At 35.9% G+C, this 22,164-nt stretch overlaps 1 protein-coding gene across 2 annotated transcripts in view; it reads right to left on the bottom strand.

Annotated features, from left to right (window-relative positions):
* Positions 1 to 22,164, bottom strand: part of LOC138714791 (ubiquitin carboxyl-terminal hydrolase 48-like) — a 675,878-nt gene that overhangs the window by 594,739 nt on the left and 58,975 nt on the right. Inside the window, exons 13-15 of one of the 2 annotated variants that reach the window (XM_069846925.1) lie at positions 16,098 to 16,222; positions 15,167 to 15,372; positions 7,962 to 8,983 (exon numbers count right to left, since the gene is read on the bottom strand). In XM_069846925.1, coding sequence (XP_069703026.1) covers positions 8,971 to 8,983; positions 15,167 to 15,372; positions 16,098 to 16,222 — 344 coding nt within the window. In that variant the 3' untranslated portion in view covers positions 7,962 to 8,970. Of the gene's footprint in view, positions 1 to 7,961; positions 8,984 to 15,166; positions 15,373 to 16,097; positions 16,223 to 22,164 lie in introns of those variants that run through there. The other variant, XM_069846924.1, reaches the window with a different exon arrangement.

Here is a 22,164-nt window from a genome sequence, read left to right as displayed (position 1 = left end):
CCACCTCTGCTTTGGCATGTGGACGTGAGTCCAGCAGCCGGCTGGTTGGTCTTGGCCCTTCACGGGCTGTAGTGCCACGGATTTACGTTACTTCAATAAAATAGATATTAACATACTCTTAAGTATGATGTAAGTCTAAATCTGTATTGTAAATATTTTGTAATAAAATAGATATTGAGGTAATTTGAAGTATAATACAGGCCTAAGTCTAAATCTAAGTACACATTTTCTGTCCTCTTTTTTCGAACAATGTCTTCCTTTTTGAAGCTTTGTGTCCTCTTTTTTATCGATGTGAATCTGGTCACCCTAGTGTAACATGACATTATTTTTCCAGAGTTTATTAATAATTCAAAGGAAATTTCATAATCTAGCAAAAATGTAACAAAATTAAAAATCTAGACCCTATATAATTAGTCGAAACACATGAAATAAACAAAATCATTTGTATTGCAAATTGAATTAATTTAAATGTGCAGCCAAGTTAAGGTAGGTACGCAGTATCATCACCTGTCCTCGATTCCTGATGAGAGAATCTGTTACCCGTTGCACAAAAAGGGACCTAAAGTCGTGAAAGGAAATTTTACAGGAGAACAAAATAACGAATTTGCGGTGTAAAAACTGCATTTCTATGTTTTGACATCTTGCGCTACCTGTAGGCTTTTTTACATACTAAACTAGGACGTAGTCGAAAATCGAAAAATCGAAGAGAACTGGGAGGACAAATTTAAAAGGTACGCAAAACGTGTCCTTGCAAGGGGTTGGGGGCTGTACAAAACTAAATATGTGAGCTCCAAGCCTGTTGGCCACTAGTCTCACTCCGGGTTACGCTGCTCCACTGAAGGAGCTCTAGAAAATTTTGAAGGGGAAGCCGAAATTGGACGTAACCTCTTAGGTACCACATACGCGAGGGGGACTGAGATTTGATCAAGTTATCACGGAACGGGGCGAGGAGGAGATGGCTGGTGTTTGCCGTTAGGATGGCGAGACACTGTTATCTGTTGTTCGATGACAAAGCATGTGAAGGCCGTCGGAAGAAGCGCCGTGAAATCTAAATCTGCAATTTGAGAGGTCCCTGTCCTTTCAAATTGCGACTAATTGAGTGACCTCGTATATTTAACAGACAATTTATAGGTTCTGTAGGGCATACGTCGATGTAGTTTAACACAGTGCTTCTTAAATACCAAAATATTTCTTATAGTTGCTAAGAAAACAAATGAAAACTTTAATTTGCATTTTTCTCGAAAAGTACATAATGTAATATCAACATTTAACAAGTAATATATTAAAAACTATAGCACCTAGAACCATGCATTTTTTTTAATGCTCAGTATTTCATCCTCTTTTTGAAACCACAAAAAAAAAACAAAAACAAAAAACAAAAAAAAATGAAAACTCCGATTTTAGGTCCCATTTCCTGCAACTAGTCACATATTCTCACAACCCTGGCTGTCTGGTAGCTCCAACCACAGTCAATCACATCTTAGTGATGCAGTCTGTACTCAAACCATCCACACTTCAGATAAAGATACAGCTATAATGCTTAAATATTGCTTTATACAGGATTGGGCAGATAAAACCGGCCCCATCTCATGTCATATGATTTGGAAAATAAATTATGTAGGGTATTGATTTCTTTTCTTTCTTTTTTATTGAAAATGTAATTATGTTGGCTATACTGTATCTTCCGCGTGTTTTGTGTCATTGTTGTTGCGCCATTGTTGCTTATAACCTCTTCTGGTTGCTGTTTAAAATTCAGACGTTCTAAACACATGTAAAGAGTTGTTCTTTAAATAAACATGACTTATTCAATACCACGAGCGAATATTCATTGTGGAGGCGTACGTACAGACCAGCTCTATTAAGGAAACACAACAATTATTCAGAGACAAATATCCGCTTCGCTCAGTAGTCTACCAGCGAAAAGCAGCATTCAAGATTTGGTGCGAAAATGGCGTACGACTGGATCCATAAAAAATATAACAAGGAACAGAACTCCTTCTGTCCGGACTCCTCAACTTACGGCGCGAATTAATGAATTTATGACTAGGAGTCCTCGAAAGTCTACCACGAGATTGGCTCAACAGGTTCATGTGAGTAGGAGAACTTGCGGACTGCATCCGCAGTATCACCCATGAGGAATTGACACGTGTTTTCATGAACCTGTTAAAACGTGCACAGAAGTGTCTAGATGCAGATGGAGGGCACTTCCAACATTTATTATGAATGTAAATGCATTTTATTTTCATTCCATTTGAAATTTGTTTCAAATCATTAGTACCTATCAATGTCATAACACGGGCCAGTTTTATCTGCCCAACCCTGTAGTACTGATTATAAATAACACTCACAAACCATATTTCTGGGTGCACCACTGTCAAACACACATCAAAATAATTAAACTAATTGAAAAATACAAAGCATTCTGACTTTGCTTTCTGTTATAATCACAGTAATCACTAACAAAAATAAATAATTGTCATATGATAAGACAAAGTATATGATTATGTCTCGTGACCAGAATATTGTACGAAATGGAAATATAAAAATTGGAAATTTATCTTTTGAAGAGGTGGAGAAATTCAAATATCAGGGAGCAACAGTAACAGATATAAATAATACTCGGGAAGAAATTAAACACAGAATAAATATGGGAAATGCCTGTTATTATTCGGTTGAGAAACTTTTATCATCCAGTCTGCTGTCAAAAAATCTGAAAGTTAGAATTTATAAAACAGTTATATTACCGGTTGTTCTTTATGGTTGTGAAACTTGGACTCTCACTTTGAGAGAGGTACATAGGTTAAGGGTGTTTGAGAATAAGGTGCGTAGGAAAATATTTGGGGCTAAGAGGTGAAGTTACAGGAGAATGGAGAAAGTTACACAACGCAGAACTGCACGCATTGTATTCTTCACCTGACATAATTAGGAACATTAAATCCAGACGTTTGAGATGGGCAGGGCATGTAGCACGTATGGGCGAATCCAGAAATGCATATAGAGTGTCAGTTGGGAGGCCGGAGGAAAAAGACCTTTAGGGAGGCCGAGACGTAGATGGGAAGATAATATTAAAATGGATTTGAGGGAGGTGAGATATGATGATAGAGACTGGATTAATCTTGCTCAGGATAGGGACCAGTGGCGGACTTATGTGAGGGCAGCAATGAACCTCCGGGTTCCTTAAAAGCCAGTAAGTAAGTAAGTATGATAAGAGTTTGGGATAAATATTAATGTGAAATGCCACATCTATCTTGCTCTTACATCTTGTCTTGAACACGTGGACATTCAACTCGCTCTTCACCACATGAAAGAGGAAAGTAATCTTAAAGTACTTATAGTCATCCAAAAGGTGAAATTTGCGTTCTCGCTGATGTTTAAACTTCTCAATGGAATGTCAGTTATTCTTGAGGAGTATAGAGGGTTTGTGAGAAAAGAAACGTTTACAGATTTGTTTGGTATTCCATAAATAACATCATTCCCCATTCATCAAAAGTGTATAATGAATTGCTTTCATCCATAACAACTGGCTCTCCAAAGTTGAGACAGTATAAATTGCTAGAGAAATCTCTAAAATCCTTGAAAGTCACGACTTTCGCTTCGAAAAGAGATGGTAATATCAGCGAATAGGGATTATAAAGAATGGACACACTGAGTGAATTTTCCTGTGTTTTGTTTCTCTGTGCGCCAGCGGTTAGTTCCACTTTCAAGCGCTAGAGGTAGTGTAATAGAGCATACGCTAAGATAATAATTGAGAATAGAGTTGAGACACAGGATCCAAACATCGCCTACCTTATTGCATAATCCAGTAATGCTTTGCTTTAAATAAATTCAAGTTAACAGCTTTTCCTTACTTCTCAGTGACAAACTAGTTGTAATAATAATATTTTATATTTCAGATATCATAAATTATATTATAAAATAATATAATACATTATAAATTTAAGTATCGAATTCGTTTAATATTTGCATAATAATATAATATAGGTATATGGTTTTACTTCTCGTAAGAGTTTTGTTTTTCCATTTTCAGCGCTATCAAATCATTACATATTTTAATTGTTGTTGGGGTCAACGTCTGAACTCTCATTATAAAGGAACTCTAGAGTCTAGACATTACAGTTAATGACTGATTTATTATTTTATGGATCCAATTTATTTTATTTGAGTACATAATGTACCTAGATGTATTAATTATATGTGTTATATTTCCGCTGTGTCGACTGCTAGCTGATGTGATGTCAACGCCAACTCTAGGGAGAAAGCAGAATCTGACGCTCTAGCTGGCTTGAAGGTCATTGAAATCGGTCCGGCTACATCAAAGGTACCGACGCGAAGTGTCCATTCTTTATAATCCCTATTCGCTGGTAATACCTTGCATTTTTACGGATTTCAACATACTGTGCAGGGACACTGGATACCTCCTTGCAAAGCTTTATATTAAATAGTGACACTGATCTACTCTCATTTTAGTATGGCCATTTTCTAAACATTTCTAAATTATAGTGATTTTTTGCACTGCTAGGTTCAAAAGTGTGTTTACCATTACCATATTCCGATTTTAGTATCCGTAACCATCTGTTCACTCAACCCTCCCCTCCCCAGAGTTGGATGTAAATTACAAATTCCCATGTGAGGGGGTGCCTCTACATGAGAAATAAATACATACTCAGTTGCTTGAAAATGAACAGCTGGATTGATCAATTAAATACATAATGAAGTTATCACAAAAGAGTTAAATACAGTAAAACTTATTTTATATGTTTCACACTTATTTATAGGTTTTTCTGAAATCCTGGCAAAATACCTATATTTTCCATGTTAATTTACTTCGGTTATACGTTTTTCGTTTGTGCGTTTTTTACATTTACACTATCGTATTTTAAACCCTAGGAGATACGAAACATTATTTGAGGAGATCATTTTCAAAACGCCTCTTGTCCACCTGATAACGAAAATGAGCTCCCTGTGTCCATGCATTCTTCAAATATAACTCTACATACAACTGTCGTGATTTTGCTTCAGAACGCCCTCTAAACCATTAAAATATTGCGTGACTATTAGAATCAAACAGACTCCTGTCCACAGTAAAACTGCGACAAAATATTATTATGGATTATTATATTAATTGACAAAATATTAGTTCCAGCTTTGGAATCAAAAGAGTCCCATGCTCTCAATTGATTCTAAATGCAGCCAACCTCTTTAGTTTCATAATATCTCTTGCCTAGCTGGTAAGAAATTTTAGACCTAACAATGTACTTCGTATGATGAAAGAGTGATGGAACGGAGAAAAATTCTCTCCGGCGCCGGGATTTGAACCCAGGTTTTCAGCTCTACGTGCTGATGCTTTATCCACTAAGCCACGCCGGATACAACCCCGACGCCGGTTAGAATCATCTCAGATTAAGCTCCATCTCTTGGGTTCCCTCTAGTGGCCGCCCTCTCCACTACATCATAGATGTCTATGAACGCAGGACCGAAGTCCATACATGTGTTGAGGTGCACTCGAATGAGTGACTGGTTGGCCGGGATCCGACGGTATGGGCGCCGTCTTAAATCACAAAGTGATTTATTACGCATATCATATATATTTTGATGTACCGAAGTACATATGATATTTCCATGCAGATATTCTGCGTCATCATATGATGAAAGAGTGATGGAACGGAGAAAAATTCTCTCCGGCGCCGGGATTTGAACCCAGGTTTTCAGCTCTACGTGCTGATGCTTTATCCACTAAGCCACGCCGGATATATATATATATATATATATATATATATATATATATATATATATATATATATATATAAATGTACTTCGTGATTTCACACAAAGTTAAAGGAATGGACAAGAGTCATTTTGAAAATATACTCCTCATTTGTACGTTCTAAGCCAATTTTGTTCGAAATTAGGTTTGTCATGAAAATGCGAAAATTCAGCACATATACATAATTAAGATGAGGTCAACTTTTAAATTCGTGGAAATTCCAAGCTGTCCATGCTTTCCTCCACCAATCTTGCATCCTTTAATGGTGCTGTTACTGCTTTAAAAACAGTGAAACATTTCGTAACACATCATGATGTAACTGAACTAATTATGGAACATTTATCATAATGTTGCCCTTGGTAGTGTAGTTGATATAGCGCTGGCCTTCTATGCTCGAGGTTATGGGTTCTATCCCAGCCGAGGTCGATGGCATTTAAGGGTGTTTAAATGCGACAGGCTCGTGTCAGTAGATTTACTGACATGTAAAAGAACTCCTACAGGACAAAATTCCGGCGACGCTGATATTATAACTCTGCAATTGCGAGCGTCGTTAAATACACCATAATTTTATTTTTTTATCATAATTCTGAGCACACAATTTATTCTTCAGGAACATGCAGTCCACAATAACTGACTTTTCTGTAAAATAATTACCTGTTATTAAATGACCATACGATTAGACAATGTAAGTCAATATGAGTTTTTAGGCTTTCACAGTGAATGTGATCAGAATTAATAATAATAATAATAATAATAATAATAATAATAATAATAATAATAATAATAATCCGTGGCGCTACAGCCTGTGAAGGGCCTAGACCGACGGCTGCTGGCCTCATGCTCACATGGCGAAACAGAGGTAGACGATCATCCAACCAGAATGGAGGTATCATGTGGTTAGCATGATGATTCTCCCAGTCGTTATAGCTGGCATTCACAACCGGATTTCACTACCTATCGTAGCTCCCCAAGTGCATCACGATGCTGGGTGGGCACTGGTCCCATACACTGGCCGAAATTTCATAACAAAATTTCTTCCCCCATGAGGACTCCAACCAGCGCGCATTCCGTAACGCGAGTCCTAGACAGGATACCTTAGACCACGATGCCACGGCACGGGACGATCAGAATTAAGGCTTTGGGTATTCCACCATGTTCTGTAACTTGACATTTCCAATGTTTCGGAACTACATACAGGTTCCATAATCACGATAAGACCAAGGAGGTCGCCTACTCTGTTGGGCTCGTTACACCAGACTAATCCGGATGACTGAGCAAACTATGGAAATGTCAAATTCTAGGACACGGTGGATTACCCAGAAGCCTAATTCCAAAGGTAAATCAATGTCGTAAAATTTTCTGGATTGGAGTTTGAAGTAATATATCAACTAGCTTCGGCTGTAAGCAGCTAAGTCTTCCTACAAATAATCTTACATTCTTCAAGAATATGTGTTGTAAATTCGAGTATTCTATTATAGATTGAAAGATAGTTTAACTGTGAAGTTCTAAACATCTCTTGCGAAAATTTTACTAAATTAACTTTCCTTGTTCTCCCCATATAGTCTTCAATTAACACTATTTCAGGTGTTATTACATTAAATATAATTTCAGTTATACATTTTTCCCACTTACTTCTTTTTTGTTTTCAGACCTCCATGAAAATGTGTAAATGATGTTTTACTGCATACATTTCATCAGTACAAAAATAGAACAATATAAATTAAGTTATGTTTTATTTAAGACGCTTGCAACTACCGAGGTTATATCAGCACCACCAATGTGCCGGAATTTTGTCCCGCAGAAGTTCTTTTACATGCCAGTAAATCTACTGACATGAGCCTGTCGCATTTAAGCACACTTAAGTGCCATCGACCTGGACTGAGATCGAACCTGCAACCTCAGGCACAGAAAGCCAACGCTCAACCAATTACACTATCCAGAACAATATACATAGAAACATCTGGATCTCACTTATAAGTAGGATAAAAATTAAACAGACTCCATAAATAAGGAGCAAAAAATAGATCTAAAGGATGAAGAGGTCAGGGGCGACCAACAAAAGACGGAAGAATCTTTGAAGCCAGAACGGGCAATTTTTGCCTATCCCATGAAGTGTAGAAGAAGAAAGATGTAAATTGCATTAAGTTAATAGAAAGTCGTAGGGAAACAATGAGAAAATGTCAGTTAACATTTCATTCCATACACAGCACACTGCCTCTTCTGTTATTACATTGAATACTGGTATTGTACAATTATACAGGGTGAAAGTAAAATTATCCTGCAGATTTTCAGAGCCAATAGCTCATGTTGTATGTAACATCATCATCATCATCATCATCATCATCATCATCATCATCATCATCATCAACAACAAGATAGGCCATTTGGCCTGTTTCGTCTCAGAAGTTGTCTTCCCAACGACGCCTAGGTCTGCCAATATCACGCACCCCTGTTGGGCGATATTGCAGAACCTGTTTTACTAATCTTTCATCCTGCATCCGGGATATATGTTCCTTCCACTGAACTTGATTTTCTTCAATTCTCTTATTATGTAACAAAAAGGTGTAAATACCATATTATCTCTACGAGACAATTCTTCTAGTACCAGGGGCACTGATTTTGACATGCGAAGTTATGCACACTTTTCGCCAGTTCTAATCCATCTTCTTCCAAAAACCTCTGAACAATGCAAGTCTCCCTTCATCAAAGAATTCGCGATAATGAAATTTCTTACATTTATTACTAAATGTACAGTTACATCTCTGACCTATTTTTCTTTCATTTTTAGGCATATCCTGAGAATTATTCTTCCTCAGTAAAAATGTAGACAACTACTCAAACACTTAGGCATTGTGCACTCCATAAACTAAAATTCATTCATTCTTGTTGTATGAGAGGATTAAGAGTAAAATCTTCTTGAGATTCTGATGTAGGCATACGCCGAAAATCATTTGGTACAGATGGCATGTGAGTGCACACTGATTCTTCCATTTCAGTTTCCTTCATTTGCTACTTGAGCAGTAAGTTCCCGAGGATCTCTGATAGTATTCATCTGAAAATAATAAAAAATCTGAGGCTACTTCATTGTCTTCAAAGCCAGTTTCAATACTTTCTCCATGGCTGACAAAATTTGCTGGATTCATAGGATTCACAACACTTCCTTCTCAAGGCAAACATCGTCTCCACTATAATCTTCCATCTGGCAGTCATTTTTGTGACCTGAAAACAGAAATAAGGAAAGACTGAAAATCTCGTATGTTGACGCAGAGCAAAATACAGCAATTTAAAATTAATTTTTATAATAAATAATGTAGATATGAATGCTGAATGTTTAATTTACTTCTTAATAAATGCACTCTCATAATTTTTAACAATATCACATCGACTACAGTAGTAGCCATTGGAAATAATAGAGATTAAAATTACAGTTAGGTTATGTATGGCTTTATGTAATTTTGTGTATGATTATCATAAAAAATATCACTTCTTACCTGGTGTTAATACATGTAGTTGCTTTTTAAACACTTGAAGTGAGATACAGAATTATAATTTCAATCAACATTTTAAAACGCTTATAAATATCGGAAATATCATTAGAAGTCACGTGGTAATTTAACGACAACCGTAACATACAAGAATTTGATAGTCACAATAGGCAGGCAATGACACGTGAGGATCCAGAATTATCTTCACTGACTGATCATTCAATCCCACAGTTTTGCAGATTAATGTGGGTCAAAATGAAACTCATTACAAACAAAACCAATTTTTTTTTACGAATTTCAACATAGGAGATTTTGGTAGATGCCCACGATATGTTAAAATCACTCACGCTAGTTATACTATAAGGCAAATTTTTTAGTTCGCCACTAAACCTGAAAAAGTGAGTTGCCAGATAAGGTCTATCTTATGTCGCCATTTTGTTCTTAACAACCTGGACTGACACTTAGGCCGTGTCTCAAAGCTCAAGTCCAAACTACACACTAGAGACTAGCAACTAGGTGACTTGTAAACTACACACTAGAGAGCTTTGGAAATGTATGTTTGAAACATGGCCTTCTTCATAGACTATTTTTCTAAAAACCATGACATCACGGTGCAGCACTGAATTAAGAAGGCAGTGTCCTAATGCATTTTCATTACGAGTTATGTGGAAAAGATGAGGGCTTATTATATTACAATAATGTTTAAAACATTGTACAGAAGGTACTAACAATGTCAGTGTTCAAAATTAACGTGTTATTCTACATTATATTTACATTATTTCACTTCCAAAGCATTTTCAGATTTCATAACCCCAATTGCTGATGAGGTATCCATGTTTGTTTAGTGAACAAGTCAACAATCGAGCAAACATTTTCGTTTACTAGCTACTACGGACTTGATTCCTATGCACTATGTAGCTTTGGATCATAACTTCTGACGTCACATCCGGCTATTTAGTCAACAATCTAGTTCACTTCAGCTGAAAATGTAGCTTTGAGACACGGCCTTAGGTATTACTGGTGATCAAATGTCCCAGAACAGTGTTTACCCATTTATATTATAAAAAAAAGTTAATAGTGTCATGAAGTTTCTCATATCCTTCACGTATTTCATAACAATTCAGTTCCTTTGTCATTGTGCGAATGATATCAGTCATATCACTGTAGTTTATATTCTCTTTAAAGTAATGTATCTATTGTAAGTTTCGACACGTAGCCATCAAATCCACGATATTTCATTCCCTGAAGAAGATGGCAGAACTAGTCATACAAAGCTTGGAAGCAACTATCCAGCTCACCTGGCTGAAAACCCGAGAAGAGTTATTCTACATCAAACACTGGTAAAGCCTCAAGTCATACATCATATTAGCAGTTCCAGACTTTAACCCTTCAACCCAGCTTTTTTAAAACTTCAGGTGAAATGTGCTTAAACAATATTCAAATCCCCTAGTAGAATTAAATTTACATGAAGTCACTCTTTTATTTCTATTTACGAAATGGTTAAACATAATATAACCATATGGCAATAAAAAACAGATTCTCTGCAATACACTCGAAAAAACCGCATGAAAATATCTCAAATATTTTATGAACTGTTGCCAGTTTTATGCAATCGTGCATGATGCATACACATGTACGTAAAACTGCTAAACAACTAACCTAGGGACACCGGTCTGAATGGTTAATAAAGCTTGTGTATTTCTATTCTAAATCAAGATCTTGCTTTGAAGTTTACACACTAGTAGCAAACATTCTTACAGCTCAGCCGTACTTGGCGAAACTTTACCAAGTTAACACTGGCACCTGTGTTACTTCCAACAGAAAAATTATTTAATAATTTAATAACTATAACACAGTCAATGGACAAGAAAAGTAAATCAAGGACTACATTTTGTGTTTGTGGACTTAGGTAAAGAATATGATAGTATTCCTTTAAGAAATTATGGGAGATTATAAAGACAACACTAGTTAACCAAACAATCATAAAAGCAATACAGAATTTATATAATGTCAGCAAAACCTGATTTTGAATGACAATCTGATTATTACAAACTGTGAAAATTACAAATATTTAGGAGTCCGCCGAGTTAGCCCTGTGGTAGCGTGTCTGCCTCCAGATTAGCTGACCCGGGTTCGATTCCCAGCGGCGTCAGAAATTTTCATGTAAAATTTCTACCTCAGGACTAGGAGAGATGGCGGTGCACAACTTCTAATCACTAAACTGTGCATCTATACGCTTGGGTTAAATCCCAAACCTCTCTGCAGTGCATATGAAGAGAAGGCATATTATGTCACTGTTGGTAGTGATTCGTCCATAGGATGGGGATGTTAAGCCTGGCGGCCCCCTTGGTGCTATTCGACAGGAGTAGGCTACATGCTGGCACCGGGTTTTCCCTTCTCCCTTCCTCACCTTCATCATCATCCTCACTCATTCCCTATACTACACTTACACATACACTCACCCTAGTACACGACATAACTCTTCACAGATACACATCATGCATAATGTGGCCCACCGAAGTGGGTGCAACTTAAAAATGGGTCACAGTCCTGCCATCTATCTGCAGTATGCAGAACTCGAATAAGTAAAGTGGGTAGGTATTAGACTCACACACATACATTCAGGAATTATAATTAGTAAGGGGGGACTGGAAATGGAAATTCAAAACAGAAACGTACAAGAAAGGCTACATCATTATTAAATTGTGTTTTGTGAGATAAGTCCATAACTGAAAGAAAAAATAGCTTACCAGTATTTATAATGGAATTATTAAAAAGTACAGAATACAGATCTGAAGTTTGGCCATTTAAAAAAAAAGTCTGGCAAGTGAAATGGATTTTTGGACAGAGACAAACAGAACATCAAGATTAGAGAAAGTTAGAAATGAAAAAATAGGGAAAGACATGGAGGTAAACCAAACAATAATGGAAGAAATGATGACAAAACAGCCAATTGATACGATCATATTCAAAGGATGTCCACTACAGGACTTCCAAAGAAACTGTTTGATTAGAAACCTCCTGGAAGGAAGAAACGTGGATAGGCCAAGAATAACATGGCAGAATGGCACAAATGAAGAAATGGAAAGGATGATGGTTTATGAGAGGATCAAAATATCCTGGAGATTGGGAATACAGAAGACACAGTCACACATCCAACAACCAAAGCTATATTTAAATATTTCTCGTCTTTCTTTCTCATATTCTCAGTTGGTCCATTAAAAAAAATTTTCCAATACATATTGGGTTAAATCAGGTTATAATTTTTCGGACCATAACAAACACAAAAATCCATGACTTGTGACATTTAAAACACTGACACTCCACCAAAGATGCATTACTTCCCATTAGTTGTCTTATTCTTGTACCAACATGCCTCAAATGTCTACTACCCATCATAGATATTTAAACTATGATTAGCAGTTATTTATTTGTAATTATGATGAAATTACTATATTGGTTCACTCACGCACAACAAGTGGGATAATGAAAGATCATAAACCTACCACTAGCGAAGCTCTTAAGAGGCTTTTGAGGCTTACACTAGCCAAAAGTTTGAGTTATACCTACAGTAGGTCTATATAACGATGTATCGTAATTCATAACACTTGGTTTCACTCCGATCCTTCCATATATTAAGTTCACTGTTGGCAGTCATTCCAGGATAGAGAGTTCAGTGCGAGGCTTGTGGCAGAAGCCTTTAAAGGCAAGTGTGAGGGGGGAGACTGGAGAGGGGGTGTAGATTTGTTACATCTCGGTATGAAATGCGGCTAGCCTTCATCATAATATATTGTGCTATATTAGTATTCTGTGAATGTGCTGCATTCTTGAGTGTTAGTTTAATCGAAAGTGCATGCGTGTATGTGTTACATTAATTTTGTGTAAAATGGTTCATACTGAGACAACACTGAGGTCATTATTTGTAGAATTAAAAGAGAAACTGTTTTCAAGTTGGGCGTATGAAACAAAATATACTTACAAAGACAGGAGATCGAAATCACATTTACATAATAAAATAGCAGGTGGAGGAAGACAAAATGGAATATTTAATTGTCATGGTATAAGAAATATCCTTGGCTAACAGGGTGCTCTAAGACAAATAAGTTACTATATTTGTATATCTGTATTCTGTTTGGGATGAAAATGAGTGATCATCAGCTTCTTGTGGGGTCTGTATCACAAAAAAATTGTGATAAAAAAAAGTCGAGCAACATCTTCTCTATAAAAACGTACAACATAAACAGATTTTTTCAGCATACCCAGTAATTACATGTTAGGTTCGTCACTAAAACCTACTACTACTTGAAGCATTCTTCACTAAAGATAGTGGCTAACTCACTTAGCCTGGAGGCTGATTGGACTTGGAATATTCACAACCAAAACTACAGATATCTCTGCATACGATCATTAGTTTCTCCGAAACATAGGGAACTGCGGACATAATGGGCTACGCACTTCATCTCTCTTCATTTTAAGAATACATCGAGTTGAAATTAGAATTTTCTTATCTGTTTGAACTACATCTTTTAAAATTTATATAGGTATCATGCTGCATGTAAATAGCCTCCCCTCCCCCAATGCCTCTTACACTTTGCATAATTGAAAGAAATAATTCATAGTCCAAATCATTCAAATGCATATACTCATACAGAGTAATTCAAAAGTCCGGCAACATACACACCTCCGTTATTAATCCAGATAGCAAAAAATGGAAAGAGGGAAAGATTGTTGGAAATACGTAGTTTTCAATCTGCTGCTACTGCTATGCCGCTACAGCCCAATTTGAGCCTTGGCCTCCTCAATGCGTCTCTTCCAGTATTCTCTATCTCTGAGTTTTCAATCTACTATACTCAAATTTTCAACGTAAAATAAACCATTGAGGCTGTACACTAGTATGACACACTTTCCAATCCCAATGCTGCCAAATTTGTGGCTTTTCCACCAGTTTTAGTAGATTTTAGATACACATTATTTATCGGAGAAAAATTAGTCAACATGCAGAGATTAGTGATTACTGAACTCCCCATAGTGCAATAAAACATTTCTTTAAATTGGTAGCACAAAGATTCAGAGGAATTTCATTCTTGCCTGTCTTGCCTGACGTTTTTCCCTTAACCTACATTGACAACACTGACAATTAATTATCGTCACCATTTAGTAATTTACCCAGTACACTAATGGTGACTGCGATAACATAAATGCTCCCATTAAGGACAAAGCATGTGGCAACAGGGCATTTTCCATTCTCATTGATGCTTGTACCAGTGTACAATCTCAATGAAGCATTCTACATTGAAAATTAAAGCATGTTAGACTCAAAACTACAGATTTCTGACAATTTTCCCTTTATCAATTTTTTGCTGTCTTCAATAATAACGGAGTATGTCTATGTAGCAGGACTTTTGAATCACTCTGTATATAATATAAAAATATAATATAATCCCAACAGAAGAACAAATAAACGCTTATGGTCTGAAGAGAAATTCAAATACAGTACAAAAAATGTAATACAAATTATATTTTTAAAACAAGATTCGGTTTCAGCCACAGTACAAACTGCCTCATACGCCAGATTTCTTGCATGTAAACGATTGTTTTGCTCATACATAAGGATAAATAACGGCGATATTCTATTTGCATATCTGTCATAACTCTGTTTCCAATTCTTGGTAACAAAAACAACGATTACGGAGGTTCTAAACAGAAAAGTCAAAATCTATTGATTCAAAATCCATTTGTTCACAATCTCCTACTATAACGATACAGCACACCTACATATATGAGCTGCACAAATTGAACACACCTACAAATAAAGAATGATAAAGAAGAACCAATAACACAGTTGTCAAGTGCTCAGCACTGAAAACCAACCAAAACATTCAGTTATAAAATGAAATACCAGACTGATGTTCCCTACCTTATAAATCTCCGCCAAGAATCGATGAATTCTCTTGATACAAGATGTAAAACATGGTTTATTGGTTGTTTCTGGCGCTGCAGAGATGCTGAAGTGCCAATAGAAATACGATTTCTATCATAGTAGAGATCCATGAGACTGTCTTTCTGAACAGCTGCAGTCTGACGATACACATCCCTTGCAGCTTTACCCTGTGTTGCCAGGTTCTTAAAAAAAAAAAAAAAAAAAAGCATCACTATATGCGTATTATGTACAGGGTCAACCGTAAGTAATGTAATTAATTTCAGGAGGTTATTCTTTGAGATATTTCAAACAAAAATGTTTTAATACAATTTTGCTCATTTTTGCTTTCTTTTCAAGATAAAAATTGTTTCATATCAAACATTTCACAGAGTGTTTTGGGAAAGCAATTCACTGAATTCCCAATATACTCAGTCAATTTAAGAGAGCAGTGTATTATGATAATAAATGATTGAAAGAATTTTAGTTTTGCCTTTTTTTAAATGTGTAGAAATTTGATCCAACAAAATCTAAACACAGTAAAATTCCTTTCAGAACGAAAAGTTACATATGTTCAAATTTTAAGGAGATGCTACTTTTATTTATATAGCTTTGCAAAAGCTCTTATACAGATAAATACATTCCAAAATGCTGTCGTATTATCAGATTCAAGGCAGCCACATAAGCTATAATTTTGTGAGTGAATGATGTTCCTTTTTTTTTTTCCATGAAAATGCCACAATATGACAATAATAAAGTAATATAAGCAAACATGTAAGTATTTTTAAATGATTTAAATTAGCCATCAGAACAAATATTTTCTCATTTTACAATATCCTTTGGAATTTACTTACTACTGAAACACATTTCAAGAGCACAACAAATGTATTAAATAATGAAACTACCGTCCAGCATCACAAGATAACCTTACCTGACAACAAGAGCAAGGACTGTCATCCTGTTTGAAGGGTTTTGCAGATGGAAAGTAGACTTTCAAAATGTCCCACACTTGTTGAGAAACAAGCCGTCTCCTACTTTCTTCAACACACAAGTTTCCTGTTAAACATTAAATAAAGCCATTTTGAATCTTGCGTACACTACTTTTAACACTTTAATATAATTAATTGATTAACTAGTGGACTTACTCGTGTTAATTATGTAAGATTTGTACGGTTTACAGCTGTTTCAGTGCTTCATGCACCATCATCAGAGCCTACTAGATCATGGCGTCATCTCGAACTTCTCTGCCTGTTATGTGGGTGTGTTTGATTGTTGAAAGGTGTTGAAGAGTGGAGTCAAATAGTGTGTGTGTACTGAAATTGATCTGTGTGTTGAGAATTTGATCGGGGTGTGTTTTAGTGTGTTTGTATATTTCGTATTGTTCTAGTGTGTTGAGTTTTTGGTTCTTGGGTTGTATGTGTAGAATTTCCATGTCCGTATTTATGTTATTGTATGTATGGTTAGCATTGGTTATGTGATCGGCATATGTAGATGTATTGTGTCCTCTGGTTATTGCTTTAATGTGTTCTTTGTAGCGTGTTTGGAATGATCTGCCTTCTGTCCTATGTAGAACTTATCGCGTGAGTTTGTATACACCTGTGTGGTCGTATTTATTTGTTTGTGTTTTTTGTGTGTTGAGATGTCTTTGTGGTGTGTTTTCTGTTCTGTATGTTATGTTGCATTTCTGCTTTCTGAATGAAGATGTGATCTTATGTGTGCTTTTGTTTTCATATGTTAGTGTGATGTATTTCTTGTGTTCTTGTGTTTGTGTTGTGTTTTTGTGTGTTAAGTTTTTGTTTTGTCTTTCTTATGATGTTGTCTATTATGTTTGGATTGTATCAGTTTTCTTGTGTTGTGTATTTGATTGTGTTCACTTTTTCATTGTAGTGTTGTTGGCTCATGGGTATGTTGAGTAATCTGTGTACCATTGTGTTGTATGGGGTGGTTAGATGTGTTGTGTATGTGTGTGGTGGTGGTGGTGGTTGGTTTTCTGTATATTTTGTAGGTGTGTTTGTTGTCTATTTTTGTTATGGTGATGTCTAGGAAATTTATGGAGTTGTTGTTTTCAAGTTCTAGTGTGTATTGAAGTTTTGGGTGTAATTTGTTTATGCAGGAGGAATAGAAGGAATAGTGTACGCACTCCTATGTTCTCTCATTGTCGGTGGCGGACCTGAGAACTAGTGGCGCTTCAATCGCTAAAGTCCATCGTTTGTCTGAGGTCAGACACCTCGAAAATACAATTTCTCGCGCGTTTAATGGTGAAAGTTGTTAGGGGTTGTTAGTATGCATTGTTGTTTGGGTTTGTGTAGAAGTCTTCAATTTGTTGTGCTTTGAATTAACCAGTGACAAAAGAATATTGTGTGGTGGTTTTGAAAATAATTGCAAAAATGCCGTACTGTTTTGCTCCGGGTTGTAGATCGGGATACGGTAGAAATAGTGACAAAAGACATTATTACGTAACAAGGCAGTTAAGAAATATGTAGAAACTTTTATAAAAGAAAAAATTGTTCTTTGTGAAGAAATGCATGGTCAAGGCTGGGAAAGTGCTGTGCCCGAGTTGGTAAATACCACTCCTGCCGTGTTGATTGACAGATGTTTAGTGTATCATGTGGCAGGTTATGTCGTAAATCATTCCTCTTAAGTTTATTGCGTGTATCCTCTGTGTCCATTCCCTTCGACAGCTCTCACCCAAATCAAGGACTACGGATCCGGTAGGAACGTCAGTTTTTTAACCCATCCCTCCCAAGCTGTGTACGACGTACTTCTTCAAACAGAAATGAAAATTAAAGAAAAGATTAGCTCAGCGAGTGCAATGTGGGGTGATATCTTCTATGACTGTTTTGACACTATTGACGCTCTTACGATCCAGTCTTCGGGAGCAGGTTGTTGCAGAGAACACATCAAGGATATTATTCCTAAATTGGTTTACCACTACTTAAAGTGCCGATTCTTCTTCAGGACAAAGGAAATCCGAAGAGAATTGCAAGCTCGTAAATCCGCCAAGCCATCTCGCAAACTCTCGAAGGTAGCAGGCAACTAGAGATGGGAACGATATATCGGTTTTTAAGAAATACCGATATTTTCGTTTCAATATATCGATTTATCGATATCGAAATTTTGATTCAATATATCGTGTAATAAATCGGTTTTTTCGTAAATTTATCGTTTGTTTGTTTGTTTGTTTGTTTTTTTTTTTTTTTTTTTTTAATTAATGACATTATCAACAACAAAATCCACAGTAGACAACTCCGTTAATTCCCTAAGAGATGGCGCTAATGAAGGTGGACAGTTGCATAATGTTGTGCTAGCTAGACATATCCAATCCAATGAATATCTTGCTTTGATTGGCTGGACTGGAATTCGAATTCAAACTGTTACTATGCGGCACCAAATTCAAATGCAACAATGAGTATGAACGTGATTACGTTAGACTGAGACGGGCCGATGAGACGTGCGGTTTGTCTAGTGTGTTTTACTATTCATTTAATTTCAATTTCACAGTTTCAGTAAAATGGCGCCTCCAAAAAGTACGGCGTGGAAATACTTCACGAGAGTAGATAAGGAAACAGTTAAATGTGATTTGTGTTTGAAAAATCTGAAAGTTTCTAATAACACATCTAATATGTTTAACCATTTGAAACAAAAACATTCTGATATTATTTCTAAGAAGAACTTTCTTGCAGAAAAAACTGAACATATATGTAAAAAGGTAAGTAGGCATATTATAAATAATATTGCTTTCTTATAAGATTTTATGGCCTTGTTAACTAATATTTGTTGTGAAAAAATATACTTTTTTGTGAAATGTTAATGAATCCATTTAATGAAAATAACCTGTTTCTTTAAGTCAAAAATTATTTTTTCAGTTACTTGAGGTAACTCAACAAAGTAAAGTGCAAATTTCAACTGACCGTGAACCCAGCCTGGCCTCGACCTCTACTGTTGCAGAGCAGCAGCCAACCCCAAAACCATAACCCAAATGTTAAGTGATATCTCTGCTTATAAATGTGAGTTGGAATATAATAATATTAATTATAATAATTGTAGCCTATTATAATAATTCTGTAGATATATCAAGTGGTGGTCCCAGAACTATTATGAGTAGATCACGGAACTTCATGCAATTTCATGTTTTTACTAATTTGGCGTATTAAATAGTAAAAGTAGATCTTTGCCGATCACGGTTTTTACGTTCGATTGAAGCCAACTTTATTTTACATAAATCCATGTTTCGACAGTATTCTTTTTTAAATGCATAGGCTATATATTTTTATTTTGCATATTTTAATGCAAATATTAACATTTTTTTTTTTGCCTGATTTATTATCGAATTTAAAAAATTCTCTCTGATAAATAGAAGAATAATTCCCCAAGAAATATAAATATTATGTGAGAAATAAAAGCAATAATTAGTTAATTACTGTGAAGAACATGAAATTGTCGCGACGACAATGGATACTTCTCCTAGTGTATAAGTTGCGTTTTCCACTTTAACATAAAGCTAGTTCTGTGTATTATTGACGATCCGAGATTCGATCCTCTTTCAAATCTTTTTATTCTGACAGCTCCAGTAATACTTTTCCGTGTAAGTGTAATGTTTCAGGGGCCAGGTCGAAAATACGCGTCATCCAGATGTCATTCAGACTTTTACAATAGTATAGGTCACAGATAACACCACAGAGGTATAGATATTCATACAGTAAGGAAACTTCGCCAATTTTTTTGCCAGACAGACATGAGCGGATACAGCTAGCTATCCAAGCGCAAATAACTAACACTATTGGGAAACTCAGCTGTTATTGTGATGATACAGAAGTGAAAGATTTATTATAAGAATGAGTGTTTCGAAGGCATCGTATTGTTCAGGCTTTAATTGCAACCACAACAAAAGACGAAATCCAGAATTGCATTGTTTCGCTCTCCCCAAAGATACGTAAAAAGAACCCATAAATATTTTAGTATAGGCATACTGGCTTATGCTTGACATGTGTTCTTAACATGGTTAAGTGTCGGTTTTTCTCTTTTTATTTCGTTTGATTGTGAAGTTGAATTCTACTGTAATTATTTCAGATGTAAAAATAGTTATAAATATTCGACGAGAGAATTTGCTAACATAAAATACAAAATATTTGAGTACAAATTGCGGTCCATGTACGGAACACTTCGAGAACAGCCGTTTATGAATTTCAATAAGAACTTGCTATAACCGAGCAAAATGATTCAAGACGGTAACGTCTGATGCTCGCATTCAGGAGGTCCCGGTTTCGAACTCCGTAGCCGAAAAATCTGACTAGTTTTTCTTTCATACTTTTTCTCTGTCAATAAACCAAAAAACAGATTGGAAATTATACACCATGATTTATCACCAATATCATGCATATTAAAACAAAATCTAAATCAGGTACATGAACACAAGCTATCTACAACACACTACAATAGCAGCAGAACCTCAACAATACTCAATAGGATACTGGTATACCCAAAGATCCTACACACGCGAATGACAATGATGTTAAAGCTTGCATAAATAAATCAATGCTTACAAAAATAACTGAACTGCTGTATCGACGATATTCTTGGACGACTTTGAGCATTACAAATTATTATAATTTCAGAAAAATTAAATCATGTAAAGGAATCAAACGTTTAGTCACCTTGATCTTGCATGTTTTCATTTTCAGATATTGTCCAGTGAAGGATTTGTTCATAAAATTCAACATGCTTTTGAGATACATAAGGAATCAGTCTTCGTATGTAATTAATTTTGAAACAATTTATTGGTAGTTTTCCCTGTGGATTAACACATTTTGGAGGAAAGATTGATTTTGGTCTGCCAGGATGTGACAAACGAAAATTATTCAAATTAACTTTACAGGGAGTTATTCCTGAAAGCTTAATTTGCATAATACACGTCACTGTACGTAACAGAAAACCACAGTTTAAAGTCACACAGAGTTAGTGTGCACTCAAATGTTGGTTGCTTGACGGTTGTCAGCCCACTTTGAGGTCTGTGGATATAGAGGGGAAAAATTGGATCGGTGTCGGGTAGAGTTCCCGGGTAGCTCAGTGGGAGAGCGTTGGTACGTTTAACCAAAGGTCCCGGGTTCGACACCCGGCCCCGGAACAATTTTTCCCTCAAAATTATTCAAACGAAAAGGTGTGTTTCACTACTGTCAATGAACTGATTAACTGACACAGCCAGGCAATTGCTTGTTGTAAATGAAATGAAACATAGTGCTCAGTGCAAAATTAATTTTTTTTTTTATTTCTAGGAATATGTCTTTGTGCAGTCTCTTCCGAAGTCCAGTCTTTTTTATACCATTGTGACCAGCATGTTTTAAAATCTAAAATATAAGTAAACTGTTCCAATTTCTGTAACCCCAAATTTACCATTTTCTTCATTACCTGTGTAATAATTTCTGTGATTTCTTTTACTGAGTAGAGCCTATCATATCTGTTGATTTGTTTTATAATCAATGCAAAGTCCCTGTCACATGGAAGTAAAGAATGTCCCCGGACAGGGAAATTGTGTTCAATCCAATGTGTCTGTGAGCGCCAGAAGCATTTTTGAGACAGTATGGTTCTTATTCAGGCTTCCACAGTTATCTGAATATACGTGGAGTTCTGTAATGTTAGTAGGCACTTTCTTCAAAAAATTATATAAGAGGGTCCTTTCCTTCCTTGACCTTCATGATACAAGTAGATTTTACATGATTGTGTTTTAGTATTGTGAATGCAGAAAACGTTTAGTGACAATTGTCTTAAAATAAATGTATCTTGTACTTAGAGTAACTGGATGTTCTCCATGAACTCCATTAACAAGGCTAACACATGTGGCTCATTCGCGTTATTTGTTTCCTTTTTCAGTTTGTTATAGAACTTTTTCGCCCTTCTCTTGTGTATCATGAGTTCAGCTGATGCATTTCGTTTTGCACTGCCAATAATATGAGAATTTTTATTGTAACGCTTAGTTTCTCGTAGGTGCAGCAACAGTAAAC

This window comes from Periplaneta americana, chromosome 15 (genome assembly GCF_040183065.1).
Source record: "Periplaneta americana isolate PAMFEO1 chromosome 15, P.americana_PAMFEO1_priV1, whole genome shotgun sequence".
NCBI lineage: Eukaryota > Metazoa > Arthropoda > Insecta > Blattodea > Blattidae > Periplaneta > Periplaneta americana.
The sequence above is the reverse complement of the archived record's forward strand: the minus strand, read 5'-3'. Positions and strand labels throughout refer to the sequence as shown.